The 25,220-nt window shown below is 48.1% G+C and overlaps 1 protein-coding gene across 1 annotated transcript in view; it reads right to left on the minus strand.

Annotated features, from left to right (window-relative positions):
• LOC149349495 (TATA-box-binding protein-like) overlaps positions 1–7,744 on the minus strand; it is a 37,457-nt gene extending 29,713 nt beyond the window's left edge. Inside the window, exons 1-2 of the mRNA XM_089575460.1 lie at positions 7,310–7,744; positions 1,361–1,453 (exon numbers count right to left, since the gene is read on the minus strand). Of these exons, the coding sequence (XP_089431586.1) occupies positions 1,361–1,453; positions 7,310–7,744 (528 nt within the window). The remainder of the gene's footprint in view (positions 1–1,360; positions 1,454–7,309) is intronic.
• Between the last annotated feature and the right edge of the window lie 17,476 nt (positions 7,745–25,220).

Genomic DNA, 25,220 nt, shown 5'->3' on the forward strand with positions numbered 1-25,220 from the left:
GGCCACTGCTGCGCATGCGCCGTTACCATGGCAGCTAGTGGCGGTGGAATTGGGTGTGCGCCGCGCACCGTCGCTCCGCCGAGTTCCGATCACTTGGCTAGGCGCCTCACTGGGCATGCGCAGAGTCGCGCCGCGCAGCTGGGACAGAGGCCGGAAGCGATGCGCTCGCCCCTCAGACGCGCACCACGGAAGAAGGAGAGCGGCCGCGCTCGTCACAGCAGCAGTACAGGCTGACTGAAATTGAGTCTTCCGATCCAGAAGTCGTCGCATGGTACGAGGCCGGCCGACAGCGCCAGAACGAGGCGAGAAAGGCTAAGCGGGCGGCCGAGACGCCCGAGGAACGAGAAGAACGTCTCGCGAAGGGACGCCGCCAAGCTGCTGAACGACAACGACGGCGTGTCGCTGCCGAAATGTCGGTAGACGAAACTGCTTTCGCTACGCATACTACGCTACGCATACTGCCATTTCTTTAGTTATTTTTTTTATAAATAAATAATTTTGAATTAATAAATAGCAACTAACAACTAACGGCCGGCTACAGATCTCTAATTGCAATCAGGTACCAATCGGTAATAGTTAAAAAGCTAACTATTAGAATTTAGTTAATAGTTTTTCTAGTTAACATGCTTCGTCTGATTTTTTTTTTGACGTCCACCAAAGATAGTATTACTATGCCAAGAAAATCTTCTCTTTACCTCAAAAACATTTCTAAAAATTAGTGATCACCTCCCCTGAAACAGTTGGTTAGTTGCCCATACAGGACACCTTCCTTTCCCAATTTTGCGCGATAACGTAGAGGGCCCATGCGGCGGTCCTGACGGCGCCCGCACAAATACTCTGCGTAGGAGATATTCCCGACTGACACGAGCTTCATGGGAGACCTAATACTCGCGCAGCGGAGCCTCCGAACCTGCCGAAGCTGGAGGGTCTTATAGATGGAAAATCCACCAGCCTTTCGCCTTGTGCACCTCATCAGATGGATTCTTGCCTATACATAGCCGATTTACATTAATTTTGAGGTCATTTGATTTTGCGGCTCTGGCATAAATTCCCATCTTTTATGCTGCGGACAGTAAATTAAAGTTGGTAAAGTGAAAACACCTCGCATTAAACAAATTTTGCGTTTTTTTATTTATATACCGATGTCACAGAAAAACGTAAATAGCATAATAAGGTTCATTAAAACTCATCTGCATTCACAGTTTTATTTTTTGGGCCTGAACCCATTCGAATCGGTTCATTCGGTTCGAACCGGAACAGAATGTCACTCCGGAGCCGAACCCGGAACTGAACCTGGAAATGAACCCGCAAGGCCTGAACCCGAACCAAACACACACAAAAAAAAATTACGGTTCGGCACCCTGATAAGCTCCTTCGCGCCGCACGCTGTCATCGCCCACCGCGGGACCATGAAGGCTCCTCCGGCGGCTGCGCAGCGCAGGTACCAGGCGGACTGCCAAAGTTCGCCTAGATTCGCCGCCCTGTTCTCCTCCGTTCAGGCGCCAAGGTCACCGCCAATGGAAGCTGAAAGCATTTCATGCTTAAAACATTTTCGCGCATTTGTATACGTGTTCACCGCGGCGTTCATCTCCTTTTCTTCGGCGTTGCCGACGTGTCCGACTGCCCTCTTGCGGTTTCGTGCGGTTGCGTAGACAACTTGCAGTGCCCATGCGGCGCTGCAATTGTTCCACTACGCGCCTAAAGCGCGAGACCGCATTCTGAACGATTAGAGGAGCGTGTTTGACTGATAACATTTCTCGCCTACGTGTACAACCCCTTCTTTCCACCCCTCCTCTACCCCTTCCCTCATGGCGGTTTCGAATTTTTGTTCTGGTTTTTATTTCTATTTTTATTTGTTTATTTTGTTTGTTTTTGCTTCGAGATCAGTGCGGCGACCCGCATTGGACCAAAGTGACAGCAAAACGTCCACATACTATATCGAATCCATGGCTATTCTGACGTCCAAGCGCTATATCGGCGTCCATGGCTATTGCGACGTCCAGGTGTGTGTTTCGAGTTTAATTAACTAATTACTTCACATCAACCAAATTTGTAATTTAGCAAATTTTTTCACCCACTACTTAATGAAGTCAAACTTTTTCATATATGGGCGTGTTCAGAAAGAACGGTAATAGAGGTCCCATGACCATTTTTTTGTTTTCAATTAAATTTTTATATATGATGGACAAATGTGTCCGCACAAAGGAATGAACCTTAGTTTTGCAAGAAGCTTCGTAGTTTTCTCGGAAAAAAATCGCATGTCACAAGAGGTGGAGAATGTCGTTTTTGGCACTTCGCAAAGTTGCAAGTTTGAAGCCTCGTTCCATGCAGAAAAAACTTTTTCCGCGCATCAGCATTTTTTCAGAACTTCTTTACAACTAGTACAATCCGAGAAAATAAAAAATGTTTTCTTGCTCTTTCAACCTTCCGAGTAAAAAAATTGCAAACTTCGCTTCTGGAGCTATGTGGTGCCAAAAAGGCACTTTTCAGGGCAGCCTTAGGGCAAGATGCCTAAAGATCTTCCCACTGAATATTTTTCTCAGTATTTTTCACCTGTTTTTACTCCCTTCAGGCAAGTTCTGTTGCTCTAGACTTGACAGATAGTTTTCAGTACGGTCTCAAAATTGGCCGAAGTTCAAAAACGCCAAAAAAGTGACAACTTTGACTTGGGTTTAAAAAAAAACATCATCATCATCGAATTTTGTTAAAGTTTGTCTGAATAATCCTCAATACATGATAATTTTAAGGCACCAGAAAAGTGTTGCATTATATTGTTTTAAAATACAAAAATAAACCCAAAGCTGAGTTCATGTTTTTGTTATATAGAAGTGCTTATTACTGCCTCTTAGAAATAGTAGCTGTCAGAAATTTGATTTAGCACTCATTGAACGTGGTTACATTTTATTTACCCCAATATCCAAACCATTCTCAATGCTTATAGAGTTTCTATTCGTTGTTAGCGGCGCTCTTAAAGGGACTATGAAACAAATTAATTGAGATTACGTAAAGATAGGCAATCCATCACTCGTCACCCCAGCGAAAGAATTTTCGAGCTAGCATGAATAACAACGAAGTTATAGACGATTAAAAATCACGCTCCTCCTCTCCCCCCTCAACTCATACGCGCGGAGCACCAAGAAAAAATAAAGAAAACAGCTCCGGGACTGGGCTCCGCCCATGAATACGTCATTCGCTGACGTTCGGTTTACGGCTTCCGGTTGTCGCACTCCCGAGGAGCAGCGTGCGTCGGCAGCGTCTCTCCGGTCTCGGCGCTTTCTTTGCTCCCGAACTCCGGGCAGAAAGAGGCGGCAGAGGTAAATTGGAAACATATGCGTGAAGGCAATGCCCTGGCCCGCGCTTGCCCGAGGGGGTCGCGCGGCGCCTCGAGCAGACGATTTTCACCGCTACCGGAAGTGTGCCCGTGACGTCGTAGCTGCCGCGGCTCGAGCGAATGACAGCGTGTGGTGGCCTACCGACGTCATGGGACTAGTGACGTCTGTTTTCCCGGTTTTGGTTTCAAAATCGCTCCCTACGAAGACACCAATCGGCCCGCGAATTTTAAAAAACGCGATTTTTAAAAAGCCATAATAAATTGCCGGCTCAGTTCCGAAGACTCATACTTGGTGTCAGTGCTTCTGAGCATAACTTCTAACATTTACAAGCGTCTTTTAATCCCTTTCATGGTCCCTTTAATGCGCGAAAATGGGAATAAATTCGCTATTTTTCCTGATGTCATAAGAATTGGCTGGTGGCGGTCAAACGTTGTTTGTATTCTCTAATTTATTCGTCGTACGGTCTATTGGTATATACAATCGATTCTTTAAAGATTTTAGATCATTTCTTGGTTCTTACAAAAATTTCTATATTTAAAAGTTACTATTAATGCGTTTCTCAAGTAAGCGTTTTCGAACCTGCGTCTATTTACCTCTGTGTTCAATGGTTCTACAAGGCACTGTCAGGAGACAAAACGTCGTCTCCTGAGGGGAACGATTTATCTGCAAGGTTTTTAATCATGGGGAGTTTTAATCGGGAGGCAATTTAAAATTTTGATGCCGCTTCATGTGCACATTGCAATTCAGATTATCGTAACAAGAAATGAACGGCGGCAGTTGATTTCGGTTTTGCGCACAGTATATTGTCCAGCACGAAGCACTAGCCAGATCACAGTCCCTTACATTCAGGAGCAGCGGTGGAGGCCACGTAGGATGCATTGCCTTAAGTTGACTGAGCGTACTTCCACATGTGGAGCGTCTGAACTCCAGGCACTTTTTTTGCCAGTTTCCATTGTTCCTTCTTCCCTTCGCGAAAGTCTGCAAGCTCCCTCTGTGGCAGCTCCAGAATGGTGATGTTCTTTAGTGTTTCTTGAATTGCGTCTACGAAGCCTCCGGCTCTGTGTATGGCCTCATTGGCAGGCTTCTGCAAGTTGTGGTTTGGTGCTCAATGTTTCACTAGCCCACCAGCGCCATCGCAAGCATTTTTGCAGTGTCCAGAGGCCGAAAACATCAATATCGTCCGTTGACATTCACGGCGCTGCAGCTCATGAAACTGGTATTTATTCCTGAAGTGAGCGGGAGCCCCGTCGCTCAAATATATTATCTTGGTGTATATTGGCGCGTTTTATTCGAGATGTGCTTTGATTTTCGACAGAGCCAAGCATGAGCGGAATCATGAGACATATCGTCGAAATTAACGGCGTAGTTGCCAGTCGATTTTCTTGACATGACAACGCAGGTAAACACGGTTACCTGCTTTTTCTGCCAATGGTACGCTTGTACTCAGTCTGGAAGCACAACTGTTCATTTTTTGGCGAAATCAAAATGTAAAACAATTGCACCTCTATTGCAGCTGTGTGTTTTTCAGCGTATTGCTCTTGCTTGCACAGATATAATATAGTTGTAGGGAATGCATTTCATGGCCACTCTTAGAAATTCTCTAATAAACGATGAAGCGGTCAGAGTTTTTTTTACAAGCTCACCGTATTCCCATGTAGCAATCAAGACCTCATCCTCGCTGCTCATTTCAAAATTTTCCAAAGTGAAAATGCCATCATGTGGATAGTGGCACAATTCCTGAGGAAACATGACGCAGCATCACACCATCGAGCATCAGAACACAACTTGCGGAAGCCTGCAAGTGAGGCCATACACAGAGCCGGAGGCTTCGTAGACGCAATTCAAGAAACACTAAAGAACATCACCATTCTGGAGCTGCCACAGAGGGAGCTTGCAGACTTTCGCGAAGTGAAGAAGGAACATTGGAAACTGGCAAAGAAAGTGCCTGGAGTTCAGACGCTCCACCTGTGGAAGTACGCTCAGTCAACTTAAGGCAATGCATCCTACGTGGCCTCCACCGCTGCTTCTGAATGGAAGGGACTGTGATCTGGCTAGTGCTTCGTGCTGGACAATATACTGTGCGCAAAACCGAAATCAACTGCCGCCGTTCATTTCTTGTTACGATTTTCTGAATTGCAATGTGCACATGAAGCGGCATCAAACTTTTAAATTGCCTCCCGATTAAAACTCCCCATGAATAAAAACCTTGCAGATAAATCGTTCCCCTCAGGAGACGACGTTTTGTCTCCTGACAGTGCCTTGTAGAACCATTGAACACAGAGGTAAATAGACGCAGGTTCGAAAACGCCGACTTGAGAAACGCATTAATAGTAACTTTTATATATACAAATTTTTGTAAGAACCGAGAAATGATCTAATATCTTTAAAGAATCGATTGTATATACCAATAGACCGTACGACGAATAAATTAGAGAATACAAACAACGTTTGACCGCCACCAGCCAATTCTTATGACATCAGGCAAAATAGCGTATTCCCATTTTCACGCATTAAGAGCGCCGCTAACAAGCGAATAGAAGCTCTATAAGCATTGAGAATGGTTTGGATATTGGGGTAAATAAAATGTAACCACGTTCAATGAGTGCTAAATCAAATTTCTGACAGCTACTATTTCTAAGAGGCAGTAATAAGCACTTCTATATAACAAAAACATGAACTCAGTTTTGTGTTTATTTTTGTATTTTAAAACAATATAATGCAACACTTTTCTGGTGCCTTAAATTTATCATGTATTGAGGATTATTCAGGCAAACTTTAACAAAATTCGATGATGTTGTTTTTTTTTTAAACCCAAGTCAAAGTTGTCACTTTTTTGGCGTTTTTGAACTTCGGCCAATTTTGAGACCGTACTGAAAACTATCTGTCAAGTCTAGAGCAACAGAACTTGCCTGAAGGGAGTAAAAACAGGTGATAAATACTGAGAAAAATATTCAGTGGGAAGATCTTTAGGCATCTTGCCCTAAGGCTGCCCTGAAAAGTGCCTTTTTTGCATCGCATAGCTCCAGAAGCGAAGTTTGAAATTTTTTTACTCGGAAAATTGAGATAGCAAGAAAACATTTTTTATTTTCTCGGATTTTACAAGTTGTAAAGAAGTTCTGAAAAAATTCTGATGCGTGGAAAAAAATTTTTGTGCATGGAATGAGGCTTCAAACTTGCAACATTGCGAAGTGCCAAAAACGACATTCTCCACCTCTTGTGACATGCGATTTTTTTCCGAGAAAACTATGAAGCTTCTTGCAAAACTAAGGTTCATTCCTTTGTGCGGACACATTTGCCCATCATATATTAAAATTTAATTGAAAACAAAAAATGGTCATGGCACCTCGATTACCGTTCTTATCTGAACACGCCCATATCTTTATAGAACGACATCAACGTGCGGGCAAAATTTGCGGACACTTTTTGATGACGCCTACATAGCCATACAATGCTCTCGCATTGATAAGAAAAGCGGGCGAACCCCGCCGCAAACAGTTCAAAGAGCGCGGCTGGCAGCATCCATGACTCATCCCGGAAAGTGCGAAAAATCCCATCGGAAGAGCTGGTAGGGGCACTGAAGACAACTCCATCCTATTATTGTTCTAATAAAAAATTTCTTCTCTTTTCCGGCAACAAAACACAAATTTTTCACCGATAAAAGTGCGTTTAACAATCTTGCCGCCAGTCTATCCAGACTCGTAACGTCTTACCTAAAAGGACGGGTTGCCACAGTGAAAGGCGGCGTAGTGCAGGCTCTCCGACCCGCGCAAAACAAAAATGGTGTAATTAACGCATGTAAATCGCTTCTTCTTTGGGTCTTTTCTAGCTTATAGAAGCTCCGTTTACGGTGAATGTGGTTGCTTAGTGGTTGGAACGTAGTACCCTGTCGATATAGGTCATATCGTACTAGTCACGAGGCCGATGCTATCGACGTAGAACATTGTAGAGGGTCGCCAATTTTCGCGTCGAGCCCTTACCTCTCTTTTGACAACGGGGTCGTCGATGACGCGGACTGTGATGGGCGTCGCTACGGCGGGGTCCTTCGGCGCGGCGTCCTCCGGCGTGGACGGTACAGCCGTAGAGCGCCCCGACAAAGCCTTGCACGAAGGTCCCTCGAGCCATTCTTCGACCGTGCTCGCGTCACGAGGAGTCTGATGTGGCCTGACCGCCGTTGTCGAGTGCTCTGCCACCGTCGGAGCATCGAAATGGCGGGCAAGGTCCTGTAGGTGCTGCTCTTCGGCCGCGTAGTAATCTTCCGACGGTGTTGACGGGCCGATACTCAGCAAGACGTCTTCGACGTCGTCACAAGCGTTCTTTTTGCCAGGACACGATGGTGGCGCAGGACTCTTAGCGCCATTTACTCCAGTACAGGCCGAGCTCCTAACTGCGACATTTTTCTGCGCCGAACTCATGATCAAAAAGCCAACGCACCGGTGCCGCCGACGCACAGCAGTGAGTACCGAATGTAAGCGACTGCGCGCCGAGATATCAGCGTGCGCCGAATTCGTCGTCTACGCTTTTCTCGAGACGCTACGGGATTAGTAGATGCAACCACGACTCTTATTGCTCCCACATAGCGATATGTGCTGTAGCGCCGCTTGTCTTTTTTCAACGTGATTTTCAGCCGCCGGCAAGCGAGCACGACGGTCATTGCTGAACTTTTTCGGTGTAGCATTCGGTGGCTGCGTGAATAAGAAGCGATAAGGATGGACGCAAGGCGCGCATCAGACCAGCGCCTTCCGAACCAGAGGCCTTTGATAATGCCAGTTCACTTTCCAAAGAGCTCCTGTATCAAAAGCTGGCGCTGTGATTCGACCAGAACTCGGAGATTATCGAACTGTTACGGCACCTGCGGCATTTGGGGGATGTGCTGGAAGTGCGGACGACTTGCTTCATAAAACTAGAGTAAGGTGAGTTGGCTGGAGACGCTGTAGAACGCAGGAAAGTGTCACAACAAAGTGAACGGCGCATGCCCCATCGCCCTCCGCGCGCCGCCGAACTGCGCGTGCGACACGGTGGTTAAAAAACAGCGAGCCCTCGCGCCTATAGCGCTGAGTATCGCCAGCTTGTTCAACGGAAGCGAGAAAACATTACTGTCCCTGGTTGCACCGACACCCACCCTTATGGCACCACACGGAACGCTGTACGACGAATTGTTGCATCACAATTCCGATACCAAAGTCTGGGAAAGCATACAATTGAGGGTGCATATGTAGTCGGTTCGAATCCCTGTCGCAAGCTATAGCCTCCAACTTGACCAGCACATTTAAGTACATTTGCAACGAGAAATCGTATGACACCACCCAAAACGTTGTGCGACAAACTGTTGCGCCATAATTTCGCGCGAATCTCGGGAAAAATTGCGCCACACTGAAGTCGGCCAGTGGCGAGTGTATATAGCCGGGCAACATGTATAGGATTGTCTGAAGTGGCGGTGCTCGGCTTGCTGTGTGCGTCCTATCGCAAGTCGCCCTTTTTTCTTGCTGGGATTTTCTGCATGCATGTACCCTCTGCGAGTACACACACGCCGCCGGCTTTTCTCGCAGTGGGACTACAGTAATGCTTTCACATTATAAGACTCGGCTGCGAACACGAAAGGACGCGCATGCATGCAGCAAGATCTCGCCACCTGAAGTGCAACGTCAGATGGCGCGGCTGTGCAGTTTTGCCGAATTTGGTCCCCCGTCGCGTTCCGCGGCTTATTTTCTCGCCGACTGTGCATGTTACATGTTGTTAGGCGATGCCCTCTCCTCTTCGCCCTAAAGAAGCTTGTCTTGCTTTCTGGGAAATTACTCGCCGCGTGATCAATGGCGAAGTGCACGAAATCGGGCTGCGGCAAAGCGGGGAAGCCAGCGCAGCAAGACGGGTCGTGGATAGGGTCTGTGTTGTCATTGGCGCTGCACGATGAGGAAACAATGGAATAGGAAAAGTGGTATGGGTTTAAACCGAGTGCACGTGCGAAAGCAGGGGACACTTAAGCTCCGCTTTAAGGGCGTTATTTGGTTAATGCCCATATATGCAGAACTGGTCGTTCTCTGCTTAAGATTCATAGATGGCGGCGAGTCCTCATATACCACTGCACTGGCAGGTGGCCGTTCCTGTCACAGCCACCGGAAGGGATTGTGCGATCCATGTTGCTCTTCCCCAGCAACCTCTCGCGATTAATCGTTGATTTAACTGTCACCCTCCTCCCATTGGCTACAGCTGGCGCGACGCTCCTCCGAACTTACCCGGGTTAGTTCGGAACACAAGGTTCTTGCTCGAGGTTGGTACGTCTGGAACAGTGATTTCACACTAATATTTATGCTCATTAGAATTGCCCAACATCTTCCAAGTTACTGATTCTTAAAATTCGCCAGATTAAAGCTACAATAAGCAAAAAAAGTTAAATCCAGAGACAGATTTTTGAAAAAGAGCCAAATTAGCTACTCATAGCTGAAGCAAATTTTTGGTAGCTAGCTGCTTCCAAAAGGAGCTAAATCTAGTTACAAAACAGCTGAACTAGCAGCCCTGCTTGTACCTTTCACTCCACTGCGAACAACTTGTGAGACTAAGTTATAGATCACTCATTTTTCTTTAAGTGTTGTCCGCCTACTGTATGGTTGTTGTGGTCGACGAATGAGTGTTCCGTACGTTTGTGAATCACCTAGTTGCTGTTTTCGGCAAGGAATATTTCACACATATTCGCTTGCATTCAGTTCTTTATCTTCACGAGTAATATGACTATGCTGGTGTCAAACAAGAACCCCAGATGAATGTTGCTCCTGATCTAGTCAGAAGGTGGTACTCGTGAATTTACCTGCGTTTATGCTCCGCTAATGCTTCGCGCTGTTAAAGCGAGTGATTATCACACACTACAAAATGTACTATTGTGATAACGGAAATTTATGCTGTCTTTGAAGCGGAGTTCGTAACGAAGTGCTCAGCTTTCTTGAGCCGGTGTAGCGACGGTGTCACTTCATCGTGCTGGCTTCGATATCCACGCCCTGCGACCGGCAATATAGCTACTTTACTTTATTGTTTTCGCGGCTTGACTATGTTTTTCGGTCTTGCTCCTGACAGATGTTTCCATCCACCCTTTCACTACCTGTTTCCCTTCCGTGGGAAAAATAGCCGTACTTTGTAAGTTTTCGTTAAAATTTTCTGGTCCAAGAGGAGTCTTAAAATTTAATGCACTGCGTCAAAATGAAGGCATTTAAACACACTTTCTAATAATAAAAGCTTCGTTGAAGTACTTCATGTCTTGTCAAATTGTATCTGTGAAATCAAGGTTTTTATATAAAATTTGAACAAAACTTGCAAGGAGAGGCTTCTATTAAAGAGAAAAAGTTTAAAGAAACTTAAGAATATATTGTTACGTGACGGCAAAGCGATGAAATCAGAACGATATGACATAAGCCGAGTGCATGATTAAACGATGGACGGCCGGGGACGAGCGCTCCCGCCCGCGCCACTGCACAGTTCGTCGTCTTCTAGTCCGTGACAATATAAAATGCCTCCCTATTCGCCGCCGCGGTGGCTCAGTGGCTATGGTGCTCGGCTGCTGGCCCGAAAGACGCGGGTTCGATCCCGGCCGCGGCGGCTGAATTTCTTTGGAGGAGAAATTCGAGGCCCGTGTACTGTGCGATGTCAGTGCACGTTAAAGAACCCCAGGTGGTCGAAATTTCCGGAGCCCTCCACTACGGCGTCTCTCATAGCTCTAGTCGCTTTGGGACGTTAAACCCCATAAACCAACCAACCAAGCCTCCCTATTCAATAGCAGATGCTTCTGAAAAAAATCAAAGTTCTCGCAGTTTTCCACCTTTAAAAGAATCACTTTAGGCCCTATAGGCACCCTGCACCCGCCAGGCACCGCCACCGTCGAGGCTGCGTTCAGCTCCCCCGCGCGGCCAGTTCCTCGTCCCTGTCAGGAAGGCTCGCCCCGCGACTGCGAAGGGATGGCGTCTGCTAGCGGCTGCCGCTGTTCGTAGAGGCGGGATTTCGACCTATTCATTCATGAGGCGGAAAAATTCTTTCGAGGAGCGAACGTCAGGAAAGGAACAAAGATTTTTGAAGCAGGCCATGTACACAACGTGAAAGAGGCGGTATCTTGAGACGGGAGCGAAGTAGCAGCCCGGTGCACTGCGCAGACAAGCATCCCTGCGCCACCGAAAACCACCAAATTAACGCTAAGAAATATTTCTATCTAATGCCTTTCAGCGCTGCACTCTCACTCATTTTTTTTTTATTTAGCTATCTTCCAGTAGACAGCTTGTTACTGCAAGCTGTAGTTGCAAGGCAGGCATCGCAGGCAAATGTAAATGCGCTGCTACCGTTGCCGTGTTTTTGGAGCGGTGTGAAACGCTCTGCAAAACGAGCCAACCGCAAGCCTGGAGCGTTCCTGCATTTAAAAAAACTTACCCTAAACTTTCAAAGACGGCCAGGCGGCATAACATTGAAGGTAATTAGAAAAGTCCAGTTTTTGAACGAGCGGCGCAAACTTGACTTCATAACATTCTCGTCTGACACACCTTCGGTGTTCGATGTGAAATGCCCTGTTCAAACTACGCCTTGAAATGATGTACCCATGGCGTAATCTGCCGCTCATATTTTCTAATTTTTCCAGCAACTGCCAGGTCCTTGTCGTTGCAACACGTGTGCCAGTGTTTTGATGATATGAGATGTCCAATGAACGAGCTTTTGCAAGCAGAAAAGGATGCAAGCTGCGGAGAAGCGCCTGTGCGCACTGAAACTCCTGCGGAAAACATAAAACTTTTTGACTGAGATTGTGCAAAAAAGGAGCATCCCAGCTATTTCATGCAGGATTCTTGCAGAAAGCGTGTGCTCAAAAAGCAGGATTTCATTGCAAGCTTTGTTTAATTTCTACACATTCAGTACAAGTACCCTAAATTTTCGACATTAGCATTGTACTAAATTATCACCCAGTCCTTCAGATGTGGAGGCAAAGATTTATCAGGAACATGTTGCCGTTGCCCCTGAAAACGTGCCTTTACTGTCAAAAAAGACGCTGGACGACAAGGCGCAGTGGAAGCGAGCAAGGATTCCGCGCATAACTGGAAGTAAGGTAAACGATTCTTTACTGCGCAAAATTCGGGCTTCTTCCTCAGGCGTGACTGCGGGAGAGTTATGCGTGGCTTTTTAATACCACATATTGTTTACAGCCATGCATGAGTCAAGTAAGCTTCTGCACGGGTTTGACCACTGCTAGACCAGAAACCGCGCGTACGTGTTGCCCGTCGCGAAGGGCGGGCAGTCTCCCAATGTCGCGTCGGAAATCTACAAAATCTTGTCCCAGGCGAATTTATATACGCATTATTGCATCCTGTAACACAGCAGTGTGCCCTGCAGTTGTTATGTGCCATTTTTTGCTCGGTAAGGACGCGCACAACTGCTTCGCGACGGAGCTCGCAACACAGCGGGAACTGTCGGACTGCCCCCGCCTTCCTGACAGGGACGCGCGCGCCGCCGCCAGTGGCGCGCGCGTCACGCTGGAGTTAGATGCGCAGGGTGCCTATAGCTAGGCACGCTGTTGTGCGAAACAGTCGTGCGAGCCCTTCGCAGCGCAGGCGGTATCAAATCCTGCCCAAGTCATGTGGAAGCCTTACAAATGAGTCAGATAACAGCGGTAACGTCAACATCCTTATCAAAACGGCCGCTGAGTCGAGCAAAATGGGCCCAAATAAGAAAATAATTACCAGCAATTCGGGACAAGCGCTTCTATAGTCGGATAAGAACGAAGCAGAATGATGCCCCTCAAAGGAGGCCCTCCAGCCAATGGCGTCCACCGAGTCTCATGACGTCACAGTTAATTCCCTTGGACCTGCTAGCCTGAAATCGCATGGTATGGGGGATGAATAAGGGCTGACGCATGGCTTAACCGGATTAACCCCTGCATCATAAAAATCGGTCGACGCATTTTGTTGGAGGACCTCCTTTGAGGGGCATCTGCCGCTTCATTCTTGAATTGTATCCGACTATACACCCCTCTGCTGCAACCACCCTTGGCTTTGAACATTAAAAAATAGCGCGTTGACATCATCGTGACGTAACAAACAAAGAGAATGGCTGAATGACTGAAGAACAGAAAGTGATAGGCCGCTGGGCTTCGCAGCACTGACTGGGAACTGTCCCGAGTTCCTATTAATGAACCGCGGTGACTCAGTGGTTATGGCGCTCGGCTCCTGAGTCGGACTTCCCGGGTTCGAACCCGACCGCGGCGGCCGCGTTTCGATGGAGGCGGGAACGCAAGAGGCGACCGTAGGCTGTGCGATGTCAGGACAAGTTAAAGATCGCCAGGTGGTCGAAATTATTAAGGAGCCCTCCACTATACGGCACCTCTTTCTGTCTTTCTTCTTTCACTCCCACCTTGCTCCCTTCCCTTAAGGCACGGTTCAGGTGTCCCCCGAGATATGTGAGACAGATACTGCGCCATTTCCTTTCCTTAAAAAACAATCAATTTTTTAACCGAGGCGTTCCGATGCTCTGGGCTGGTTCCTCGGGTCTTCTTCGCCCTCTCATCTAAAGTCGGATGGTGAGGCAGCACCCTAAGGGCTAGGCAGCACCCTAAGGGCTAGTGCTGCCTATGTCGTCGTCATAATCAACCGCGAAGGGAGCTGAATCACGAGATTTGCCGTTTCAGGCCGCGAGTCGCTGTTTTCACAAGCGGTTCGAAAATCGGCGCCAGGCAGACAAAAAATGAAACAAAAATTAAACTGCACTTTTCTAGCCGGAAGGTAAACTACATAGCATGTTCAAGAACGGCGCGGAGAGGTTTGAGATTGGCGTTCGCATCCATCGTTAGCGGGCTAACGACGATCAGTCGGCGCAGTACTGATGAAGCTACTTGCGCGTCTACATATATCCTGCGATATATTTGACATGAACGAATTTGGTGCTGAGCAGTTCCTTATTAAAGAGGTCTAGCATAGCGCGATCCGTGAGTTGCTACCACGGTCGTCTTCCGCTGGGAGCTACGTGCGCATGGGCAGATCCTATCGTTTCCACAGCGACTGCAGTTGTATACATGGCACGTTCAGCGAAATCCCAACGTCGTTGTTGGCGACGCTGTCCACGCACGCTGGTTCTGACAATAGGCCACCCATCCACGGACAGTCGCAGCAAGAGTAACCGACCAGTGGGAGCGCGACCGTGCGTCACTGCGCGGATTGGTCGGCGGCGCTTCGTTCGGAAGCGATGCGTATCAGAAGCCATGCCTTGCGCCTATAGCTCGCTTTGTTTGGGTGGGATGCAGCTCTTCTGAAATGGGAAAAATTGAAAATTGGCTTTTTGAGGAAAGGAAAATGGCGCAGTATCTGTCTCACATATCTCAGTGGACACTTGAACCGCGCCATAAGGGAAGGGAGGAAGGTGGGATTGAAATAAGAAAGAGAGAAAGAGGTGCCGTAGTGGAGGTCTCCGGAATGGTTTCGACCACCTGGGGATCTTTAACGAGCACTGACATCGCACAGCACACGGGCGCCTTTTGCGTTCCGCCTACATCGAAACACGGCCGCAGCGGCCGGGTTCGAACCTGGGAACTCCGGCTCGGTAGACGAGCGCTCTTCTGCTGCCCTCTACGGGTTTCCGTTTTCTGAATACGCGGGTGTTATTCTCCCGCGAAGGCCGCATTCATACCTCAAAAATCCTTTTTTTTTTAATTTCCTTCACCATCGTTCTTCTGCTGCCCTCTGCGGGTTTCAGCGAAGGGGAACCAAAATTTTCTAAAAAAGTAGGCTTTTTGAGGTATGAAGGCTGCTTCTGCGGAACAATAATACCCGCTTAATCAGAAAACTAATGAGTAATGTTATTTAGTTCGCCGCTTAACTAATTTTTGATAATTAACTTTTTAACTATTACAGTTAGACACCTGGTTGCAATTAGGGATTTGTAGCGTCGTTAGTAGAACCATATCAGTTTTTAGAATTTCTAAAACTTGATTACCTTTGGTGGTGTAGCTCAACAAAATTTGGGTACTTCAACTTGTTACATGCACTGGAGCGTTGATTTGCCTGCATGTTTCTCGAAAGCGCATGTATTAAGGCGAAAGCCTTTACTGTCTCATCGTTGTAAGCAGCAGTTGTCGACAGAAATGTCACGCTTTTCAATTGGTCGAAACGATCGTGACGTCACAGTGCGCGAATTTCAAACGGGGCCAATTGTACTTTGGGTAGTAACCATGCAACCAATTGAAGGGATCGTATAGTGATGCTCCAAGTAAGTGGGACTGAGCTTAGTTAATTTCTTAATTACCTAATTAGCCTAATTAACTTTTATAGTCAGGCCATATAAATAAATAAAAACGAGTAGGAAATTGGTCGAGCTCGGGAATCGAACCCCGGTCTTCGGCGTGCAAGACGAGCATGCTATCCACTCCGCCATGCCAGCTCGATGGTTTGAGATGAACAAAGGTGCGTCTAGTGAATACGGTGTCTTCGCTCACTCCCATCCTCCTCCCTTTCCTCCTGGCGAGATTTAGGTGTCCACCGAGGTATGAGAGACAGATACACTTCCTTTCCTCAAAAACCAATTTACCGACGAGCGAGGCGTAGACCCGAATGGGCGATGGCGTTCTATGGACTCCCTGGCAGCGTTGCAAGACGCTGTCGCGTTCCACTCTTAGAGGCGAAGCTTACCATCTTAACCACACATCAGTGATCAAGTGACCACACTTTAGGTAAAAAAAGTGCCCCCTGAATTTTGACGGCTGTCCATCGAGATATGCGAGACAGTTACTGCGTAATTTCCTTTCCTCAAATACAATTTTCATTTTCTTCATTACGGGCCCTCTTTGTCTTCTTTCACTCTCACTTCCTCCCTTCCTGTACGGTGCGGTTCAGGTGTCCACCGAGATGACAGAGAATTACTGCGACATTTCCTGTCCTCAAAAAGCGTTGCGTTCAAAGGGCAAGGCATCGCGCCGAACGGGTGGTGGGGTTCCGTGGACTCCCTGGCAGCGCTACAACACGCTGTCGCGTTCCACTCCTAAAGGCGAAACTTAAGCGTCATTAATTAACAGTTAATTAGTATTCAGGCATTAATCAGTAATTAAGCATTAATTAGCGATTTGTCATCACTTAGTAATTAGTACTCAATTATATGTGACGCCACCAGTGCCACAGAGGCAGTAAAAGTGGTGCGGAAAACGCTTTCGCCTCTACGCACTTTCGACAGTCAAAGTGCCCCCTGACTTTTTTGGCGTGATATAGGCGGAATTTGTTGGAGCACAGCAGCGCCGATGGTATTCACGTTTTCAAAATTCTGAAAACCACACGCAAAAAACCCTGTTCCGTTGGCTGCCGGTTCTACAATTAATGACGGATCCGAGAATTTTTCAAAGTGCCGCGCTACATGTTCCCTGTAACTTAGTACGTCAAGCGACTGTATACAAAAGAATTTTACACCGCGCGGTCACTGGCGAATCATGGCCAGAAAACAAAAATATTCTTTAGCCGTTGGCCTACTAAAAAAAGTTAAGCAAAATTAAATTTATTTAGCAGCACACCACGGCAGTCTCTCTGTCTGAATTGGTGGACAGGGAACGTTATAGAGGAATAGCCCAACTGACAGCGCAGTCACACAGTGCAGTCTATATGCTAACGCAGCAAATATTGCATTCATGCTCAGTACAGCCCTGCAACGCAAAAATTTCGGACACACACATGCAACTTTTGTCCATTTGAATCGATCTTAGCACAACTGCTCACTAATTCAATGTGATTCATTGATCAGTGCAGAATACTGAAATGAGCTGTAGGTGAGCTGTTTCGTACAGGAACTTAAATGCTGCAAAGGAAGGAACTGTGTTTTCCTAAGCATAAAAAACTGCAACGCTTTCAAATATTCAAGGAATGTCTCTTTGGTCATCTCGTGAGGATATTATGAATTCATAAGTGGATGAAATTTCTCTTTCGTAGGGTGTGTTTTATATCACTCTTTGCTTTCCTTCAATGCTGCGGTGCGTACGACCTTAAAGTCAATGTTCAGAAACGCTGTCATTGCTATTGTCACACTTCTTCCGAGCTAACTATTACATGAGCAAGTGCCCCTTTGCATAAGCTTCTATGACCTGCATGCCCGTTGACACGGGAGCATTGGGTGTATCTGTTGCTGTAGCAATCGCTTGGGCTGACGTGGTTGCTGCGACAAGCATAGTTTTTCAATATTTTATTTCGCATCTATTTCTTTCAATCGCTTTCTATCTGCACGGGCGGCAGTGACAGCGGCGTAGTTGGAGGCAGTCATTAGACGTTTTTAGCATACCCGAGACGTATTAGCGCAGACGTATACGAGTTTTGCCGGACGCCTCCTGCGCACGCGCAGTGGCCTCGCCCAGCCCCATCCATGTCACTGCGCGTGCGTCCGGTAAAATCGGCATACGTCCCCGCTAACACGTCTCCGAAATGGACTGACGAGCGGACGAAAATCTGCGGACCAAGAGAGGTGAAAATGTGGCGCTAAACGCATTCCTGCATTTAAAAAAAGCATGCAAATACTTGGCAGCGTCGTGCAGATTGTTTTCATTAGTCGCCGCTAGGGTATCGCGCGTGTGCAGATCGGTCACATGAAACGCGCCTCGGTTGCTTAAAGGGACCCTGAAATGACTTCGATGGGCAGGTTATAGTGCAACATATCTTTAGAGGTGGTCTTTGAGGGTGTTCGAGTCAAATCTGAAAGCTCCGCGTGGACCCATAATTCAGAATGAAGTTTCAAAAATCGCTGCTCGCACTATAGTAGGATACAACTTTAAAAAAAACAGCAGTTGCTAACATTGAGCCGCGGTCCGCGGCGTCTTGTATTACTTCGCTGCCCAATCACAGCAGTAAACGAAATCAGCTTTTTGATGTTTGGCTACATGAAACAATCCACGTAACAAAATTCTAAAGATCATATTTTTTTTCTTGTGATAAGCTTCTTGTCTAGGCAACAAGAAACGTTTAAGCAGCTGTCTACTTTTTAGTCGTGGAGGAATTCTGTGCGCGGAGGCTGAATGTGGGCGGAGCTTCACTGAAGACTTAAGCTGTATCAGATTATAGCTCGCAACCGATTAGGGCGACACACCTCACCGCGCGTCCCCTACCCCGATGACGTCAGCGGGCTGACGGGGCGAGCTTGACGCTGGCTCTTCTGCTCGCTGACGTCATCGGGGTAAGGGACGTGCGGTGAGGTGTGTCGCCCTAATCGGTTTCGAGCTAGTGCGAGTAGCGATTTTTGAACATTCATTCTAAATTATGGGTCCACGCGGAGCTTTCAGATTTGACTCGAACGCCCACAAAGACCATCTCTAAAGATATGTTGCGCTATAATATGCCCATCGAAGTCATTTCAGGGTCCCTTTAAGCAACTGAGGCGCGCTCAGCACTGCGAAGAGGAGGAGGCTACAAGGAGAGGACAGGCGGATTCATGCCTGCAGTGCAAAACGTAACCTCACCAAGTATGTGAAAACTCAGCTGAACAGGTACGTACATGTACGCGCATACACTTGCACGGAGTGAATATATGGAAATTCACTGATCAGTGGCGCCTAGGCCTGGGCCAGGCTTGAGGTTGCGGGTCTAGGAGGAGCTTCATTCAACTGTTCGGCAGTTGTCGGTAGGAATATCGTTGTGTGATTTCCCAAAGTCACACCTCCAGGCTTTGAGAAATGCCATTGAGGAAAAGCATACTGGTGCAGCCCACGTCGTGTCTTTTAACACATACTATGCACTAAACCAGCGTTTTTGCTTTTCGTCTTCACTGAAAAGCGGCCATGAATTCTATCTGTGCAATCGTGTTCATTAAATAAAAACAAATGCTGTGGCTGCAAGGATGTTTTAATAATTAAACACCGCGCGCCGTAAAATACGACTGCAGATTAAAAATCTTAAGGCAACTCGAAGTATATTTTTTACGCGTGTATGCGATCCTTTTCATTTAACCCTTGCAACTCCCGAGCTATTCACAGATGACATCACTGTTCAAAAAGCCATGCGCGCGGACCCGCCTCTCTTCACGTCTTTTTATAATTAGCAAACGTATTTCTTCAAGCGATTCAGCGAATTCAGCGCACTTTCTGGCCACGTTATAACTTGTGTATAATACGAACCTCCTTCCATACAGTGAACAATTTACCTCTCGTGGTGCTGCCGCAACGGTGCCGAGCCCACTCCGAGCACGGTGGACCGAGCCAAGTTCAGTACAGTGATAGCTTAGCGGGCCCCTGCTTCAAGTCACGGACCTTTGGCCGGGCTCGGGCCTCAGGATTAGGCCTGTGCCGTGCTCTACTCCCCAGCCATTGGCGTAGACCGATTTCATGAAGTCGCGATCAATCTGTGGTCAATCCCTTGTCATGCTGTAGCGTGACCACGGATTAACCGCGACGTCATGAAAATCAGTGGACGCCATTGGCTGGAGGGCCTCCTTTAAGGAGCATTTGCCGCTTCGTTCTTGAGTTGTATCCTACTATATAGTTTCTGTTGTTCGCGAGTTGGTAATACCATCGTATCTCAAAAACACACTGGCTCAACTGTCGCCAAAGATTAATTTGCAAGCACGGCGAGGAATCTTCACATTTCTTTCAACTGTGACAGCTGCCAGTTATGCCGCCGTTGGATTCCACCTAGCTGTGGCGTCTGGTGAAATGACGTCATGGATCCCACACTTTATCCCCGCAGCGGTGGCTTAGTGGCTTTGGTGTTCGGCTACTGATGCCAAGGTCGTGTGTTCGATCCCTGCCGCGCTGGCTCTATTTCGAATGGAGCGAAACAGAGACGCCCGCGTGCCGTGCGATGTAAGCGTACTACATCAATGAACAGCAGTTGGTATAAATTAATCCGGAGCCCACCGCTATACGGTGTCCCCCATCGTCGACATGTGTCGCTTTGGGTCCTTAAACCCCAAATGTTTACACCTTCACGTTCTCACCCACTCAGTGGCACCGGAAGACCATCGCTTTGGTACCATTAGGAATCTCTCTCGGGGCGCGAGCACAAGCGACCACGGACATTTGAGCTGAGGAGAAGGGAACGATAAAAACGGGGGTCACACTGCGTACGTGCTTTGAATGCGAAAGCATTGTCTCGTCGTGAGCTGTGTTGTGAAGTTCATTAAAGACCGCTTCCTCCCTGATAGCACATGTACTCATTGGCATACATTAGCAAGAAAACGCATACACTAGGGTCACCTCTAGTCGCGTATGCGCTATCGCGTATACAGCGGCGGGATGTGAAGGTGCAGGCTCCTTTCTAGAGCCAACCACCCAGCAAAGCCGAGTATTATAGCGGTAGAAATCTTGTACCCGTTTGAGGTAACCGCTGGGTTCTACGCTGTCGCGCAATTTGTCGCGCAGCGACTGCTGCGTGTATTCAGGGTGTAAACATCGATGTATAGTACAGCGATTCGCGCAATGCAGCTAACCAGCAGAGAGTATAAACAGTCGACAGCCTACATTACTTGTGCGACGTGATCACTATGGAAGGCAACGCCGATGCGTGTGTTTGTGCAAAATTCAGTTCGACTTGCATATTACATGACTGCGATCAATGTTGCGTGATCGCCAAAGTGCAGCGCGACAGCGTATACGACGCGGTGACGGGACGCTGACGCTTCTTTACGATTTCTTGTGCACGCGTTTGCCTATATTAACGCCAAAACATATGTCCCATCAGCACAAAAGCCGGCGTCTGTTGCGCGTCCATGGCACAAAATTCTCCAGTGACGTCACCATGCTTTCGCGTGAATAGGCAAAGTAGTGTGGTAGGGCTAAAAACTAATATGAAGAAAACTAACGCGCACGATGTACAGCAGTCTGGCGAATCCAGCTCACTAAAAAAAAAAATTGTAGTGAAAGAGTACATATACCGATTGTTTAAGCTAACACTTTCGGAAAATCCCCGAGATAGGATGTTCGAAATACAGAAAGCACATATTCTCAGCAACAAATTGTCAGCCGCGGGCGACGCCAGTCATTTTGAAAAGCATGCTTATGGGCTAATTCACTCAAAATTACAAATCTACTTGTTATTTAGCACAGTCTAGTGGTTACGGCCAATGGGGAGTGCGTAGCTATAGACCAGACGATGTCATAAATTCTTTCTCTAAAGCCCTGCATCGCGAGGAAATCGGGTGTTTTTTGTTTTTTTTCACAAGATTAAACAGAGCTCCTGAGGTGCGCCGGAAGTTCAGAGAAAACACTATTCCTTGATAACGCGTTGCAATGCCCAAGGCGTCCAATTCGAACCGCCCGCGTTCTTGTACCATGACATGCACTTTCTTTTGCTCCGCTGCTATCCATTTTCTAGCACCAGGCGACGAAGCCCATGCCCTGTACACTAGAGCAGGCAGTTCGAATTGGGCTCCGCAGGCACTGCAACAAGACACCAGCAGACGTTACGTCTGCACTGATTCCCTCCGCTGTTCCGCTTTTGTGCACACGGCCCAAATGCAGACTTGGGGCGTGTGCTCTCTGCCGGATTCAGGCGCTCTCGGGCGCAGGCGCAATACTCCGGACCTGTAATTCTGCTCAGCCCAAGGTCCCGGTTTCGGTATCGGCCGCGGCGGCAGCCTTTTGACAGAGAGGGGCTCTTTCATTGAAAAACAGACAATTCAGACGGCGTTTAAAGCCGCTGCCTTGCTACTCTGCGTGAGGAAGGGACTCGGAGAGAGAAAGACTGAATAAGACAGTTGTAGGAAAGGGATGACGGAGTTCACTGCATAGAGAATGCGCAGTGAGAGCACTGTACGGAGGGAGTAGAGTTTGTCTAGAATACCAATTTCATTAAATAATCAAATAAAAAGTTTTAGCGCGTCTCTGCTGTCTATGGAAACCTATGGGTCCTAATACACATTCGAGTGTTAGAGGCACTTGAGTGATTCCATAAGACGCTCATAATGTGCACGCTGTTCAGTGTACTCTGGGTACTCTGAAAACATATGCTCCACTACTAAGCCGCAGTTGTCTCAATGCGCACTGTTCGCTTGACTTAAATGGATCTATAAGGGGGTCGTAAACGCAGTGTTTAGACGAAGACGATGATAAAGATCTTCCAGATGGCAAGGATGTCTGGGTGGCAATCTTGGTCTGAGGTATGGGTCGATGGAGTGCAGAAATTGGTGCAGCATTTTGACGGCGCCAAAATGAAAATGCGCCCATAGGCAGATTTTTGTGCCTGTTAATGAACCCCACGTGGTCGAAATTTCGAGCTATCCACTGCAGCGTGTTCCATAGCCCCCAGTGTAGCTGTGCCATGTAAAAATCAGTCAGTTAGTCAGTCAGTCAGTCAGTCCGTCCGTCCGTCCGTCCGTCCGTCCGTCCGTCCGTCCGTCCGTCCGTCCGTCCGTCCGTCCGTCCGTCCGTCCGTCGGTCGGTCGGTCGGTCGGTCGGTCGGTCGGTCGGTCGGTCGGTCGGTCGGTCGGTCGGTCGGTCGGTCGGTCGGTCGGTCGGTCGGTCGGTCGGTCAGTCGGTCGAAGTCAGTCAGTCAGTCCAGTCAGTCGACGCCACTCAGACAGTCGAAGTCAGTCAGTCAGTCAGTCAGTCAGTCAGTCAGTCAGTCAGTCAGTCAGTCAGTCAGTCAGTCAGTCAGTCAGTCAGTCAGTCAGACCAAATGCGTGTTGACCTCATACTAAAATTCACACGAAAAAATGACCTTGGTCAGGCACGTAATACGCACAATAAAGAACCGGCGTGGCTGCAAGCAGCCGTCTCGAACAGACGCACGTTCGCATCGCTCCGACTTTTTGAAGCTTTTTGGCCCGGACGTTTTTGGGCTAGGCTCCCAAAAATGAATGGGCCACCCCCATCGTGTTCCTCTCCACCTGTGGACGACGGTTTCAACGCTTCCGCGTCAACGACTACCCCAGGAAACCATCCGGATGCATCGGATACGCCTACCGCCGAAGCCGCCAACATGGCTTCGCAGCAGCCTCGGCAAGACGCCGCGGTAACATCGTTTTGCAGCGGCACAGATAACGCGGCCCAACCTGACGCCGTGCTCGGCGCCGACGAAAGCATGGCAGATGACGAAGCCATTCAAGTGGTTGCGACGATACCTGTCTCCAACCCATTCTCTGTTCTTTCCACGGAAAACAAGCCGGGAAGCGCCCCTTCCGAGGTAGGATCTTGCACTTTTCCGTTTTCGAAATTTGCCAAGCAACCTAGGATGGGGTCAGGCACCTCGCGGATGGCTCAAGAAAGCACTCGCTTTGAGAACAAACGACACGGCGTAAAACATGCCCACTCGCAGATAGCTATAAATGCTCGCTTCACGGATGCGCATTATCGATCGCTAGGCTGTGCCTCAGCGTCCATAGTCACCCCTATGGGCAGAATCGATCAACTGGCTGATAATGATCATACTGAAGAAGATGATTGGCAGCCTGTTAGGCGAAAGAACAAGGCCGCAGCCGCCGATCCAATCAGTGTTAAATACACTGTGATAATTAAGCTAACCTCACCTGGACAACTAGGGACACTCCCCGCACACTGGCTGCACGAAGCTGTTGCTAATGAGCTTCGGAAAATTCATTTTCACTCTGGCTTTCAAGTACGGCCCCTTGAACGAAGCAATCAGTTTGCTGTCGACATATCGCATATGCATGCCAGAGACCATCTGATTGGACTGCAGTCTCTCCTAATTTCTGGAAAGGAGACACCTATCCAAGCTTATGAAACCATACGCCCCGGCCAGATACGCGGGGTCATTTATCGTGCCAACGGGTTAACAATCGAACAGCTCATGGCAAACCTCACGTGCTACTCGTGCAGGATAATAAACGCCAGGCCTATGGGCAAGAACGGAGCAGCTCTAATCACGTTTGAGGGCTCTAGACTTCCCCGAAAAATTCATCTGTACAGCATACTGCTTCCGGTGACACCTTATCACCCGAAGTCTATCATATGTGAGACCTGTCACAAAATCGGACACAGGGCAATTTCGTGTCCACTGGTCGACCAACGTCGATGCTCGTACTGCGGTCGCCTTGCACATGGAAACCTCGAGGTTTGTCCGACGGAACCACTATGCCGCAATTGCAGAGGTCCCCACGTAGCCACGGACCCAAAGTGCCCTGCTCGGCGGCAGGCCACAAAAACCTTGAGGAATGGCATTTTCCGTCGTATCCGAGTATCGCGACGAAAAGAACGCAAACAACAAGCCGAGATTCTACGTGGTAACCAAACGGTGTCGACGACGGCGCCCAAGAGCCCTGTCAGTACACAGCAATCAGCCTCGGAGTCAATTGTGCTTGTTAATCAGGACTTCCCTCCACTACAAAGTCAGCCGAAGCAGAAGACACGAGACAGCGAACATAAAAGTAAACGGCAAGGCGCGCACAAGCCCTCCACACAATCTGAGAGCAATAGTCAAAGGAATGCCACCTCATCTCTAACCGCAGTTTTTGAGCATACCGCGATGGCACCAAAGCAAGCGCGCATTCATCGGGCTTACGCTGAAACACTCCGTGATACGCAACGCGACGCGCAAACGAATCTTGCAAAAGATAGAAAGATAGTTCGCGTACGCTACACTTAGATGAAAACCAGCTCACGCGCATTATCGAACTGGTCACTGCCGAGGTGATCAAGCGTATGCTCCCACTCTTGGGAATGTCACAGGTTTCTCCGAATCAAGAGCCCGAAATTGGGCACACATCATCTTCACTTCCGCGTACCTTTCAGTTTAATAATGGCAGGAATTAGCGCGAAACCACATGACATTTTTGCTTCGGACTCTCCTATATGGTTCTTGCAATGGAACTGCCGGGGAATCCGTCGCAAACAAGCGGAACTTCAGAGGAGACTGTCCATCACGCCAACGCCTCCTCTAGCTGTCCTGCTTCAGGAGACTGGCATTAATAAGCCCAATCTAATAGGGTACAAACCTTACTGCACCCCTTCCATAGAGCACCGGCGTCCCG

The sequence above is a fragment of the Amblyomma mixtum genome, chromosome 3, assembly GCF_055824585.1.
Source record: "Amblyomma mixtum isolate Tamu chromosome 3, ASM5582458v1, whole genome shotgun sequence".
Lineage (NCBI taxonomy): Eukaryota > Metazoa > Arthropoda > Arachnida > Ixodida > Ixodidae > Amblyomma > Amblyomma mixtum.